At 33.0% G+C, this 16306-nt stretch overlaps 1 protein-coding gene across 3 annotated transcripts in view; it reads left to right on the forward strand.

Annotated features, from left to right (window-relative positions):
• Nucleotides 1-16306, forward strand: part of Sec31 (COPII coat complex component secretory 31) — a 486555-nt gene that overhangs the window by 362139 nt on the left and 108110 nt on the right. For all 3 annotated transcript variants that reach the window (XM_090403344.1, XM_090403343.1, XM_090403345.1), the window contains exon 16: nucleotides 5299-5425. In XM_090403344.1, coding sequence (XP_090259470.1) covers nucleotides 5299-5425 — 127 coding nt within the window. The remainder of the gene's footprint in view (nucleotides 1-5298; nucleotides 5426-16306) is intronic.

Below are 16306 nucleotides of genomic sequence, written 5' to 3' on the forward strand. Positions count from 1 at the left end.
GATATCAAAATTGGAGATGTTAATGTCAGCTCTTTGCTTTATGCGGATGATGTTATAGTTCTAAATAAATCCGCTACAAGTCTGCAAGATTCTCTGACTAAATTGAATAGCTGTTGTAATAGATGTGGTATGAAGGTCAGCAATAAAAAGACAAAGACAATGAAAATAGGCAGAATCATTGAATATGTCAACTGCGTTGTGAATGGAGAACCTGTGGAACAAGTAAAACATTTCGGCTATTTAGGCACGATTTTTACTGAAGATGGTAAATTAAATATGGAAATAGACAACAGAATCAGCTAAGCTGGTATGGTGGGAAGTCAATTGAATAAATTCATATGGAATAAGAGATAAATTAGTCGGAACACTAAATTAGCTGTATACAAGACAGTGTTCAAACCAGTTTTAACTTATGGATCTGAGAGCTGGGTCAGAAGTAAAACACTTTACCAAAGACTAGAGACCACAGGTATGAGAGTCCTGAGAAAGATTATAGACGTGAACAGATGGCATCAATGGCAATATCATATTTAAAATGAGGATATTAGGAAAGAACTTGACATTATCAGCATCCAGGAATGCGTTAGCAGAGCTAATCTCAGGTGGTATGGTCACTTAAACAAAATGGGCGAGGAAAGATTAGCAAAACAAGTGTTCTCTGCCAGGTTGGCAGCAAAACGACCCAGAGAAAGACCAAGATATAGGTGGATTGATACAGTACAAAGTGCCTTAGACGATAGAAATATAAGATCTGATAATGTTGGCGTCTTGACAAGTAGCAGACTGATTTGGAGGAAAATTGTAGATAGGAAATTAATAATGATGTAATTTTTTTTCATGTAGTACTATCATATCCTGTACACCCCTTGAGGGTACATAGCTGGAAATTGATGATGATGATGATAAAACTTTGCCTTGCTTGCACATGTATGCAGTATATAGTGTCCATGGGAGGGAAGTTGTTTTTCATTATGCATGGTCATTTTCATTCCATTTATCTCTAATTATGCTAATTGTTGCTAAATATACTCAACACTGTAATTATCTTTGTATTGTATGTACTGTACAGTGGTGTAATTAAGCTCCCTACTTCTTACATTTACAGTATGGTGTCTTCTGGGGAGGGGGATATTTTCATTCCATTCTTCTGAAAAAAGAGGCCCTAATGAGAAAAGTCTAGACATGACGTCATTTTCAACATTGTAAAATAATATTATAATCATGAGTTTTTAAAACTAAATGTCTGCATAAAAATTAAAATATTTATGTATATATTACTATGTAAAGAAAAGTGTATAACAATCATTAAATTTTCTTTTATTTACTAAATAAAAGAAAATTCTACTTAGAAAATGAAGTATAAGTGAAAATAGAAATAAATGTACAATTACGAGCACAACAATTTGTTCACGATGGTTTGCTCACTTAGTGCTCCAGCAAGGATCATGTGATTAATATTATGAGTTCATTGGATAAGTGCCCTCACTGTAGCTATTAACTAAGCTACCAATATAGGTGCTGTTTATTATTAGTTATTTATATTTTGCAAACACATCTCTTTACCTCTCATAAATTCACACATATCTAGAGATTATAAGATGTAATTCATTTCATCCCACAGTAACTTGTTGAGTATTCACATAATACCATAACTATAAATTATTAATAATTAATTAACTTGGAAGTGAAACTTGGATTCTGAAACAAAGACTGGAAGCAGCACAGATGAAGTTTCTGAGACCTCTCCTGGGACTCACTAGATAAAAAGAAAAACACAGAAATAAGAGAATGATTAGATACAAAAAAACATCATACAAGAAATAGAAGAATATCAGCAAAATTGGCTGCACCACATAGAAAGGATGAATAACAATAGGATTCCCAAACTAGCATATAAACTTACAGGAAGAAGAGACTGTGGACATCCAAGATTAAGATGGAAAGATCAACTTCATCTGCAGAGTAGGAACAGGACATAAAAAAACCTATACCTGAATTGCTCAGACAACGATGAATTTGCCTCTAATGGATAATTCTATTCATAACTGTTCTTTCCACATATTATATTTGCCAGTTATTTGTGCATCACTCATGTCTTATTGATGTCAGTTCATCTATTTACACCTTTTAGCAATTTAAATATACCAACCAAGTATATATAAAATTTTCCTTAATTAATGATATTGCTAATATATCCTGAAACATTCTTCCTTTCTAAAATGCAGTTTTTGTTTCATTTGAAGAAATTGGTATGATATATGGTGCATCTGCTGATATGCAAATAGGAGGAACGAGAAAACCCTCTTGTCTTGCTGCAAGGTTAAGGAGAGTCCAAGAAGTTTTGAACTGACATGAATGTGGGCAGTTACTACGATAAAAAGGCAAAGAAAGCATAATGAATTATAATAACTTTCTTTGTGGTAACTGAGGGTTTTTGAGATAATTTACAATGAAAAGCAAACAGACACAGAAATGTCATTACAATAGTAGACATTCATGAAAAAAAATAAAAAAAATTCAATAATTATTAATGAAATTTCTATTTTGATATATTTGATCTCTGTGGGTGGTTAAAGTATTTTTTGTCTAGTTTTAACTGCAACTGCCTTACAGAATTTTTTTTTTTTTTAAAAAAGGAGTTTCTGGAAATAAAAACCTGCAATCTATATGAGGCTTGCTAACTCACTTTCAGTTGAAATATCTTGTAAATTCTGCATGCTAGAGTTGTGTTTTATTTCTCACCAAAGATTCTTTCCTTGTAAAATAGGCAAACTGACCAAAGAATTAATGTAATTGACAAACCAAGCATGGTGAGGCAGCTGATCCTGCCTGCTTGCCATTATCAGATAAATCGCCATTAAGGAAACCTTAAATAGGATAGTATTATGAAATATAATTAATTACAGTAAAACCTCCTTATACAAATGCCTCCAATTATGAACAGATTGTTTTACTAATGCACCGACGCTCACATGAGCTGGTATCATCTCCACAGTTGTTGATCGGTTTGTGTCAGTGTATTTGGTCTATTCAAGTGCTGTGAATCCACTGTGTTTAGTGTGTATAGTAATTTTGATAAATTTACTCTCTAATTCAAAGTGGTTTTTTTTTTTTAGTTGTGTTATGGTGTTTATTTAATAATTAGTTAACTCTTAAAAGTGCAGTGCTGAAAATAAACAGAAAAAGAGAGCACCCAAACCAACTATTAAAATCTCTTTCTGTTTATTATATTATTTTCAATATAAACAGAAAAAAAGAGTTCTGTTTTTATTGAAAGAACTGTTTATATTATAAAGAACTTATAGCTAAATGAGAAAATGGAACTCCTATTTCTGAACTTTTGAAAGATTATAACATGGCAAAATTGACAAGCTGTACTATTATTATTAAAAAATGCAATTAAAAAGGTGGCAAAAAGAGCGAAACCTTTGTATCCTAAAAGAGCTCAGACTGTTGAGGAAATGGAGAAACCTTTGTTAGTGGGATTAACAATAAACAAGTGGCAGGTGACAGTATTTTGGAAGCAATAATTTGCAAAAAAGCTAAGCAACTACATAGTGACCTTAAGCAGACAATGATGATTTTAAAGCTAGTAGGGGATAGTTTGAGCATTTTAGAAAAGGAACTGAGATCCATAGTGTAATAAGGCAAGTAGATGCTGCTAATCAATTTGTGGATGAATTTAAAACTTATGTAGGGACTGAGGGATTTATTCCTCAGCAAGCATTTAATTATGATGAGACAGGACTTTTCTGGAAAAAAAAAAGATGCCTAAGCACACTTATATCACACACAAGAAGAGAGATTACTGCTAGGACACAAACCGATGAAGGAACAGTTAACTCTCATTCAGTTTTTTTATAGAGTGTTTGCCCCCACTGTAAAAAAAAACTACCTTGAAAAAAAAACAATCTACCTTTGAAAGCACTTCTTGTGCTGGATAATGCTCCTGCTCATCCCCAAACTTGGAGGATGATTTGGATGAGCACAACTTTATAAAAGTTAAATTTCTACCTCCTAATACCATTTCTCTTATCCAACCCATGGATCAGCAGGTCATTTCCAATTTCAAAAAACTTTATACAAATGCTTTGTTTCAAAGGTGCTTCAAAGTGACAACTGACCCTCAGAGACTTTTGGAAAAAGCACTTTAACATCTTGCATTGTTTGAGGCTTATAAATAAAGCATGGGAGGAAGTTTCTTTGAAAACTATGAACTCAGACCGGAAAAAATAGTGGCCCGAGTGTGTGACAGGCACAGATTTTGAAGGTTTTCCTGCAGAGCCAGCAGAATCTGTGGTTGATGAAATTGTGTCTGGGGCAGATCCATGGGATTAGAAGTGGACAATACTGATGTAGAAGAGTTGGTGGAAGATCATCAAAGAGAGCCTACCACTGAGGAGCTGAAAGAACTGCAAAGGGAGCAGCATGAGGAAGTTGTTAAGGAACTTTTTTTAGAGGAGGAGGGATCCAGTAAGGAAACCATTTCCACTGCTGAAATTAAAGAACTGTGCTTCTATCGGGAAAAAATCCAAACCACTGTAGAAAAGTGGCACCCTAATGTATCTATGGTTAATAACAGTGTTAACACGTTTAATGATAATATCATTGCACATTTTAGAAAAATTTTAAAAACAAGACAAATGTAGACAACTCTAGATAAGTTTGTAATCAAAGCTAAAGAATCACTATCTAGTCCACCCATAAAAAGACAGAAAAGAGCAGTGGTACCTGAGGGACAGTTATCCGACATTTTTAATGAGGGTGATTCACCTTCAAAACAATTTCCTCTCTCCTCCCTATATATCTTCAGTAAAGGCAAGGTTCATGTTATATTCTTATTTTATTTTAATTATGATAATAGGTGGGAATTTTTCATGTGGAACGGATTAATTTATTTTACATTAATTACTATGGTAAAAATAGTTTTGCATTACAAACTTTTCGTTATATGAACAACCTTCTGGAACGAATTAAGTTCGTAAAATGAGGTTTTACTGTATTGTATTTGCTAGTTGATTCTAGGGCAGTTGCTACATTTATGGATGTTTAATACATTATAAAAAAATTTTTCTGATTGCTGTGAATGCTTTCTTATATTGGATGTGTACTGTGTTTTGTCATCTTGTGGCAGATGATTATTTAAGTATTAGTATATATGTGGATCTTGACCTGAATTTACTTTTCTAATTTAAAATTATTTTCATTCATTTACATAAATATTGTACTTGATGTATGTGTATATAATATCATGTGTATATATATATATATATATATTATCACTGTTCTTTTTTTTAGCTCATCTCAGCTGTAGTAACATCTGACTGGGCCAGAGTGGTAAAATCTTGTGACATAAATTGCTGGAGAGGAGCTTTAGCAGCAGTATTAACCTATGCAAAGCCAGCAGAGTTTGCATCGCTCTGTGGTATGTATTCTAGTAATCATTTTTGCATTCATTATAAAGAATAGGTGATGATATCCAACCTTGCCATTATTTGACTTTACATCTGAAGAATTAAAATATTGTTCCAGCATCAGTTATTAAGATTTGTCTATTAACTGGACATAAATGCTGTTAATGTCAATTATTAAATGGACTTTTATCCATTATCTGAACATTAAATTTCTCATTCTAATAACTGATTATTTTAAACAACAAAAACCTTGCAGAACAGGTGTCAGATGTCATAACTCACTGTAGTCTTAAACATGACATATATGAGATGTTAGGTAAAATGTTGACTTATAAAATTATTCTGAAAATAGTTTCAAAATAATTTGTTTCATTTCTATGAAGAGGGTGTTAAAAATGAAAGAGAGAGGTAGAGAATTTTAATAAAAATCATATATATTTATTGTAATGCATACTGATTTTATATATATATATATATATATATATATATATATATATATTTAGGATTAAATGATTGCGAAACCGAGATAAGAAATAAAAACAAATTTTAATGGCACGACTAGTTTCGTCTTTAACAGACTTCTTCAGGTGCAAAAAATAAAAGAAATAACCAACAAGAACCATAAAGGAAATAACTCTAAACAGCACAAAAAGGTTAGCGTATACATTTCAACATTAATGTGTTGATATTTGTGTATTTAAAAACATTCTCTCTCTGACTTCATTGTTGGGCTTATGCGTGCACTCACAATCTCGTGAATGCCAATATTGGATACCAGCATAACGACAGTCAGATAAGTTATAACTTAGGTTGCTGTTGAGATGTATGGGATTATGCCATAATGAAGATACCACAAGTGTTAAAGGTAACGTTTCTCTTCCTTACATCAGCTCTGTCTCTCCCAAATTGGCTAAGGTTCTTAGGAAATACAATATACAGACTTTATTCAGACCTCTACTGAAACTCTGCTCCTTACTGAGACGACCTAAATCTAGACATAACTTCAAGTATCCCAGCATCTACCAGATTTGGTGTGCAATTGTGATAAACCATACTTTGACCAGACAGAGAAATCCATTGAGTTACGCATCGAAGAACATCAGAGAGACATAAGTTACAGGAGAACGCAAGCCAGTTCTCTGTCTAGCCATGTTCTGTTTTCTGCAAATTCTAATGAAGAGAACCACACCCTCCAGTACTATGGAACAAGTCTACTAATATTTTCCATTGTTATGATGAACTAGAAAGAAAGATAATAGTAGAATCTAAAGAAATCATCTTTAATCTTATACATCTCAACAGCAACCTAAGTTATAACCTATCTGACTGTCATTGTGCCTATTCAATATTGGCATACATGAGATTGTGAGCACACACGTACACCCAACAATGAAATCAGAGAGAGAATGTTTTTAAATACACAAATGGCAATGCGTTAATGTTGAAATGTATACGCTAACCTTTTTGTACTGTTTAGAGTTATTTTCTTTACAGTTCTTGTTGGTTATTTCTTTTATTTTTTGCACCTGAAGAAGTCTGTTTGTTAAAGATGAAACTAGTCGTGCCATTAAAATTTGTTTTTATTTCTTATCTTGGTTTCCCAGTCATCTAACATATACATATTATATATATGTGTGTGTTATGTAATAATAATAATAATATATCGAACAAATATTCAGTATGTGCTAGGTGTGCAGTACACCTAGCACATCCATGGAATACAATATCACTGATATTATATTTTTGCATTTATTCCCATTAAAGACACCCCTAATTGTTTCCTGGTTTAGCATGATTCCTAAAATTAAACACAATGTACTAATACTTCATGAAGAGGACACATTTCGGTATGTAAACATTGCATCACATTTGTGTTAATAGCCTGGTTGTGCAGTCACAAATATATATACACCTTTGAACAGACTTACAGAAGGCATGGCGGGTCAAATTCTTAGCGTTCCAGTGGGTTTAAACTGCCCAGAAGGTCAGGCAGGATGAGTGCAGAGAAATAGCACCTAGAAATCAGTGGCTGTGATTTGTTATTATGTCAACCAATTCAATTGAATGTTGTCATTTATCATGAGTTGTTGCTTTTGTTTTTTGAGTTTCATCTGTTTTACATGCATTAAGTCTGAACAAACATATTTAGGACACCGATATACAGAAGTCATTTTCCATAAATATTTTATAACATTTTTTGCCCATATTTACAATGAAAAACAGTGTTGACGATTTGCTGAATATCCTGTTTTCTGACAGAGCTTTGTATTGTATGCTTGATTATAGTTGAAGGAGGTTTGAACTTGAGTATAATAAGTTAAATGAGTTATCTCAGTTTTTCTTTGGTTCATTCCGGAAAAATAATAATTTCGAAGTGATTACTTTTTCCAAGATATCTGCGCATTATATGGCTGTATTTAAAAATCATATCAAAATTCAAATTATCCGTGTCTTGCTCAAGTATTTGCCAATGATAATCTAATCTCACCACAAAGCGTAAACCCTTTATGCTTTCCATATTTAAAATTATATTAATTGATAAATTAAAGTATTCAAAGTTAATCTACAATTAATTGCATCGTACCAATTAAGATGAGCACTGATGTGCTTAAAACTATCATACACCAATAACAGTGCAATCATACGGTCAAATTTACGTGAATTTTGTAGCACGGGTTGCATAAGTCACACAACAGCACACACCCAACCTAAATGGGCATGCGATGTCACTGATATATGTATAAATATTTATATATTTATTTTTGACAAGCATAATATTTCAGATGTCTTTCCCAGTTTTCTCATTTTGATACAAACAAAATGGCAGGGAAATCTGTATTATTTAACGAAGTATGCCATTTTATTATTTTTTCATCATCATCATCATCAAATTCCTGCCATGTACCCTCAAGGGGGTGTACAGGATATGATAGTACTACATGAAAAAAAAATTACATCATTATTAATTTCCTATCTACAATTTTCCTCCAAATCAGTCTGCTACTTGTCAAGACTCCAACATTATCAGATCTTATATTTCTATCGTCTAAGGCACTTTGTACTGTATCAATCCACCTATATCTTGGTCTTCCTCTGGGTCGTTTTGCTGCCAACCTGGCAGAGAACACTTGTTTTGCTAATCTTTCCTCGCCCATTCTGTTTAAGTGACCATACCACCTGAGATTATCTCTGCTAACGCATTCCTGGATGTTGACAATGTCAAGTTCTTTCCTAATATCCTCGTTTTTAATATGATATTGCCATTGATGCCATCTGTTCACGCCTATCATCTTTCCCAGGACTCTCATATCTGCGGTTTCTAGTCTTTGGACAAATGTTTTACTTGTGACCCAGCTCTCAGATCCATAAGTTAAAACTGGTTTGAACACTGTCTTGTATACAGCTAATTTAGTGTTCTGACTAATTTATCTCTTATTCCATATGAATTTATTCATTTGACTTCCCACCATACCAGCTTTGCTGATTCTGTTGTCTATTTCCATATTTAATTTACCATCTTCACTAAAAATCATGCCTAAGTAGCTGAAATGTTTTACTTGTTCCACATGTTCTCCATTCACAACACAGTTGACATTTTCAATGATTCTGCCTATTTTCATTGTCTTTGTCTTTTTATTGCTGACGTTCATACCATATCTATTACAACAGCTATTCAATTTAGTCAGAGAATCTTGCAGACTTGTAGCGGATTTATTTAGAAGTATAACATCATCCGCATAAAGCAAAGAGCTGACATTAACATCTCCAATTTTGATATCATATTTAATACCACTTCATAATGTGATCCATATAGATAATGAATAACAGAGGGGATAATATACATCCATGTCTCACGCCAGATTTAACATTAAACCATCTTCCTGTACTTCAATTTTGACTGCTGACTTACAACTCAAATAAAGACTAAGTATTGCTTGATATAATGCCCCATTGACACCATATAACTGCAGCGTATTGAATAGCTTCTCTCTTGGCACCTTGTCATATGCGTTTTCCAAATCGACAAAACTTAAATACAGATCTTTGTTATATTCCCATGCTATCTCGACTATTTGTCGTAAAGTGAAGATCTGATCCTGAGAGCCTCTATTTGGCCTGAATCCAGCTTGTTCTTCACCAAGCTTTTCTTCCACAATTTTTCTCAACTGCTTCTCGAGTATACTTGCCTAGATCTTGCCAGGAACACTCAGCAGGGAAATACCTCTGTAATTCTCACATGCAGTTTTATTTCCCTTTTTATATATGGGTAATATGAGAGCTCTACTCCAATCATCGGGAATTCGTCCCTCTGTCCAGGCTTTCTGAACTATGCAGTGCAGCCACTGTAAGACATACCACCATACTTCAGCATTTCTGGTTGAATATCATCTACTCCTGCTGCCTTTCCACATTTCAAGCCTTTGATGCTTTTTCTACCTCAAGTATGGATATGTTTCCTGACTGCATGCCTGGTCAGTGTTTTTTACCACTGTACTGTCGTCACTGCTTATTTCATTTAGCAGTTTTTCAGAGTAATTACTCCATACTTCAAGGATATCTTTTTTCTACCGTTTTCATGTCACCTTTATCATCTCTAACTCCTTTTACAGCACTCTTTCCTCCATTCCTAAGCTTCTTCAACAACCTCCACAATATTTTGCTACCTTTTTGATATTTATTTTCTATATTCTTGCCAAAGTCTTCACATGACTTTTGTTTAGCTAGTTTTACACAGTGTTTAGCATTCTTGCATTTATCTCTGTATTCTCTAAGAGCACAAGCTGAGTTATTTGCCAGGAACTTTTGATATGCTTTCGTCTTTTCCTTCACTGCCTCTTTAACTTCCTGTGTCCACCAGGGAGTTCTGATTTTTTTTACCCTTACAGACAACCTCACCACATGCCTCTCTGGCAGAATCAATCAATGTTTTCTTCAGAGTTTGCCATCTGAATCTGTATCTCCAAGGTTTGATTCCTGTTCTCAAACTCTTTCATTTTTTCTTCAATAATCTTTGTGTATTTTAGTCTACAGTTCACATCTTAGAGATGCTCAACTTTTATTCGCTTTAAAACTTTCTTACATGTCATTCTTTTCAATATTAAATTCAATTTTATCCTGCTCAAGACTAAATAGTGATCACTTCCAATTTCAAATCCTCTGTACATTCTGGTGTCCTGCACCAGGGAGAAAACATCACTATCAACAATAACATAGTCAATGATACTTTTCTTATTCCTTGCTTCTTCTCTCCTGTGAATTTGTGCACATTTTTATGTTGGAACATGGTGTTAGTAATAACCAGTCCATGTCCTGAGCAGAAATCCAACAGATATTTGCCATTATTATTAGCTTTGCTCTTTTCTCCAAATTTTCCCAAAATATTTTTGTATGTCTGACAATCATTTCCTACTCTGCTATTTAGATCATCAACAAGGACCAACTTTTCCTTTTTCATTGTGTGAGTTGCCTTTTCTAAAGCCTCAAAAAATTCCTCCACTTCTACCTTAGTAGAACCTTCTGTGGGACCATAGGCACAAATAAGTCTCATTGTCCAGTTCCCCATTCTCATATTTGCCTATGTTACTCTACTTGAGACTGACTGCCATTCAAGAAGATTAGCCTCGTATTTTGTGTTGAATACTATGGCTACTCCTTCTTTTCCTTGATTATCATTGCCTGAATATAACATTTTGTATTTATTATTTTTTTTAAATATTCATGTATTATAAATTCAAAATAATGTTCTCTACATTTATATATTTCTTCTTCTTTCTCATCCGTCAGATGATGGATTGAGTCCTCTATGAACAAATGGCTGCTATATGGTTCTATCTTTGGCTATTTCTGTTATTTCTCTGAAGCTCGATAATTGTGACCTATACTTCAAAGATTAGCCAAGTTCTTTTTTATCTGTCTCTTGATCGTCTTCCTCTATCGATTCTGTTCAAAATTATATTTGATAATCTTTGAAAGCACGTTCTCTGGAGGTGTCAAAACCATCTTAATTACTGTTTAAGGATTATATCTGTGATATCTTCTCTATAGTTTAATTCCTGTTTGACTTGCTGATTTGCTTTGTGTTCTGACCAGCAAGTCTTATTTATTTTTCTTAAGCATTTCATTTCAAATGCTTTAAATTTCTCTATTTCTTGCTGATTTGAGTATCAGAGTCTTGACTTCATATGTTGCTGTAGGTATAATGATGGCTTTATAGAGTTAGTTTGAGGCTTTTTGAGATGCTGTTATTTTTTTTTTATATTTTGTTTAATTTATTCATATTAGACCATTTCTTTATTAAGTCCGTATTGTACTGTTTCTATGTTATCAAGATTGTTAATAATGACAGTGCCAAGATATGTAAATTGCTTTACTTTATAAATTATACGAATTTCTAAATTCATTGAAAATTTTTCATGTCTTCCTATTTTCATTGTTTTATTTTTACTAAGATTGATTTTCATTCCAAAGGTTTTGCACTCTTCATTTAAATTTTTCATTGTTTTCCCAATTGTTCTTTAGATTCTGCAAAAATAATAATAATATCATCTGCATATTTAATGTGGTTGATATTTGTGGCATTTATTTGTAGAACTGGTTCTTCAGCTATGGATTTGGATATTTCTTCGAGATAAATAAATTTGGTGAGAGTGGGCAACCCTGAATGACTCCTTTTTCTACTGTGAATTTGTCTGTTTTTATTTCATTAAATTTGACAGTTGCTTTGGTATCTTTATAATAATTAGTAATAAAGATTTGCAGTTATGAATCTAATCTCATAGATTTTAAGATGTTTATCATCTTGTTTCAATGGAATTAAATGCTTGTTTGAAGTCACTAAAACTGCAGGTAAGTTGTATGCCCAGTACTTTTCAGCCAGGCTATAAAAAAAATAGTCTATAGCAGACTATATATGTAAAAAAAAAAAAAAAAGTGTAGCAGACTTTCCAGGTCTGAAGCATGCTTGATCTTCTATTATCTCATTCATTAAAGTCTGGATTCTATTTGAATAATGCATGTGAAGATTTTGTAGCTATGACTTAGCAATGTTATGAGTATAATTTTCACTTTATCTCCCTTTTTTGAAAATTGGTATTATGATGCCTGTTTTTTTCCAGTCACCTAGAATTTCACCAGTATATAATATTTGGTTAAAAGTTCAAGTAGGAAACTGATGGCTGCTATACCAGCATATTTCCATAGTTCAGTAGGAAGTTCTTTATAACCAAATGACTTAGAGTTCGTTTGGTTTATTTCATTCAAAATTTCTTCTTTTATTATGAATGGTGCTTTTTCCTCTTTGTCTCTTCATTTGCAATTTTCCATTCTTCTTCCCTCAGGAAAAGTATCTGGTAATATTCTTTCCAAATTTTTTTGATCTCTTCAATTCTTCCAATTTCAATGTTATTTTTATCTTTTATTTTTAGTGGTCTGTTTTGGGGCATTTTTGTTAATTATTTTATAATTTTATATACAGTCTTGCTGTCATTCTTTTTATTAGCTTCATCACACATTTTTGCTTTTTCTCCTAACCAAACATTTTTAGCAAATCTGCACATTCTGTTTTTCAGTCTTTTATAATGTTGCTTATTTTTCTCTGTATTTTCTCTGTTCAGAATATTTTTCAAGCTCTTTTTTCTTCTAAAGCTTCCAAAATTTCTATAGTTATCCACTCATTATTTGCTTTAATTGCAGTACCAAGTGTTATACTATAACTAGTATCTACTCATTTTCCATGTATTTTCTACATTGTTATAGGTTATTTTCTTTTCTCTGTTCCTGTAGTTGTTTTGTATTGTTGTGTCAGAAATAACCGGCCCACTATCAGTCAGCCATTTATTTCGGACCCAACATGAGAAGAAATTGACTTACGATAAAAACATGCTTATACTCTCAAGAGCAGGGGTAAAGAAATAATAAATGAATTGTAATCAAAGAGGGTATATCAATTTAATTAGTAAGATTCTTATAAAATAGTCCAAATTGTACTCTAAAATCATGCCCAGTGTGGGCAAATTATGTTAAAGAAATCAGAATCATATGTCAACCAATCAACAGAAGGTCAAATCACTACGTAAGAGTCCATAGTGACACAGCAGAAAAACCGTATAGCCATCCGGTAACCTCAACCGTAACAGTTTCATCAAGAGAGGCGTGGAGAAAAGAATGTGACATCATCAATACCTGACAAATCAGGGATAGTTAAGTAGGTGACGAAAGTAATGAGAGAGGGCACTTGCGGATGAAATATAAGGAACTGCGCGCACTTTAAACAGTCTCTTGTGTTCCTGTTCGAAGGCTGAGGAAGCTTTTCTCCGGTATCCAGCAACATTCCACGTTGCTGTGGGATCCGATATGCACAAGATATCCGACTGAACATCAGCAGACAAAGCCATTGGTAAATCTGCTACCAATGTGAGGACGGCGAAGGAGATCCTTTGAGGAGAAAAGAAAGCAACAGACAGCGGAGCAACAAGAGACTCTTGCCACATCCGAAGAAAACCCGGGACTAAAGTTAAGGAACCAACTTCACTAAGGAAATAGCCGGTAAGGTGCAGAACTTTTATTTTATATATAACAAGTCATGTAGAAAGAGAGGAGACAAAAGGAGAGAGAACTTTGAGCATAGCCCTGCTCGAGCCATCTAAGTGATCCGTTTGGACTAATCATCTGTGATAAGACTTTCCTATGTTAGTTTAATCTCTTGTGTAAGAGAGACATTATAGCAGAACAGTTATTAAATGATTCAGTATATGTGATAGTGTGTGAAGACCCTGTTCCTTACAGAGAGCCTACAACTTATATAAGTTTTACAGGAAGGAGTTTAGTCCTCTGACTAAAACAGTGACTGTTAATTGAGTGAATATATCATGTACATTTTGCTAAGGTGATAATATTTAAGAATTGCATAACCACAAGAGCATCACTTAATCTTAATGTGAGATACAAGAATAAGGACAATTAACTAATCTCTTGACCTAAAATTAGATGAGCCTGTGTGATAAGAGATATATAAGAGAGATTTTAACATTTAGGATATTTGAGTGATTTATTACAGTAGTATGAAAATCTATGCATGAGTTTATCCCTATAATAACTTATATAAGCCTACAACTTATATAAGTTTTACAGGAAGGAGTTTAGTCCTCTGACTAAAACAGTGACTGTTAATTGAGTGAATATATCATGTACATTTTGCTAAGGTGATAATATTTAAGAATTGTATAACCATGAGAGCATCACTTAATCTTAATGCGAGATACAAGAATAAGGACTATTAACTAATGCTCTTGACCTAGAATTAGATGAGCCTGTATGATAAGAGATATATAAGAGAGATTTTAACATTTAGGATATTTGAGTGATTTATTACAGTAGTATGAAAATCTATGCATGAGTTTATCCTTATATTATTGAGATATGATTTTAGTGTAAATACCTTCTGTTCAAATAAATGTATTCTTTTAAACTAAAACTTATGAGTTCTTGTGTCTGAGACTGAACTACCGCTTAGAAAAGTTTGGACCTGTGTAAGTAGGGGATATTGTATAAAGAACGGGAAAAGGGGGGGCACGACTGCGTACCACGTGATCTCTAACCTCAATTAAATTGTTGATATAATTAGTAGCTTAAGTCTTAGTATCAGAAACTGGTTTCTGGCTGGTGCAGTCGATCCTAAAATAATTTGTCAGGAACTAATTTCAGGTACATGTAACTTCTTAAGATATGAAACTAAATTAGGGTATTATAAGAAAACAAAAATAACCAAAAGAACAAAAGAAAAAACCAGAAAGGAGAACTTAGGGATGTAACAGTATAGTTATATCTTTCAGTTTTGTTATGTTAACCCTTTCTGACCTGAATTTTTTTTTTCCAAGTGAAAAAATTTTTCTTTTTATTTATTTTGTCTTTAGGTCTAAAAAAGCAAGGAATCATTATATTCTGGTAGCAAATATTCAACTTTTGAGCTTATACTCTATAATCCAATATATGCATATTATTCTACTAAGTCATAAAAACCGATATTGGTAAGATTCATAAATATAATACATACCTGTTATTATATTAAAGAAATGGAACTATGCGTACGATACCAATTGGAATCATTTGCCATGTAATATGGGCTACGAAAGCCAAGACAGTTAGTGATTCCAATTGGAATCACTAGGGCAGAATAATAATGTTTCTTAGGGTCTTGTTTGCTGTTTTTAAATTTGAACTTTTTCTTATTGCCATAGGTTTACTCTATAGCAATTATAGAATTTTTATATTTATTATTATTATTATTATTATTATTATTATTATTCATGACACCTCCAAGGAGTCTGAAGACTCATTGCTGGAGGACACCTACAACTGTCTCAACCACTACACCGAACCTCTACTACAAATCAACACCATCTACCACCCATCTTTTATATGAGTTAAAAAAAAAAATTCACCTAGAACTGTGTAAATGCACTCTTTCAGTTTTAGAAAATTTGGTGCATAATCATCCAACCAGCCATGATAATTATCAGGTGTGAGAATTAAATTCCTGGAATGGTCTTGTACTATCACATGTACAGTGAGTCAAGCAAAACTATGTAACTATACATTAGTCATATCAAAACAACCTGTGGTAGAATTTGCACATACTTTTTTGTTGTTTTCAGCAGAAAAATGAGTGAATAGATTTGAAACCAGAGAATAACTTGAAACTGATCTTTCTTCACAATTGGTTGTTTTTGATAAACTTATTATTGGTGATGATGAAAGTTTTTTTTTTTCAGTACAACCCTGAAACAAAATGCCAAAGTATGCAGTGGAAAAGATCACCACAAGAAAAGGAAAGGTATGGTCAAGAATATTTGGTTCACGAATGCCGTGAATGTTTTTTTAAATCGTAAGGACAT

This window comes from Typopeltis vanoorti, chromosome 14 (assembly GCF_054136105.1).
Source record: "Typopeltis vanoorti isolate ZY-2024b chromosome 14, IOZ_Tvanoo_1.0, whole genome shotgun sequence".
In the NCBI taxonomy this organism is placed as follows: Eukaryota; Metazoa; Arthropoda; class Arachnida; order Uropygi; family Thelyphonidae; genus Typopeltis; species Typopeltis vanoorti.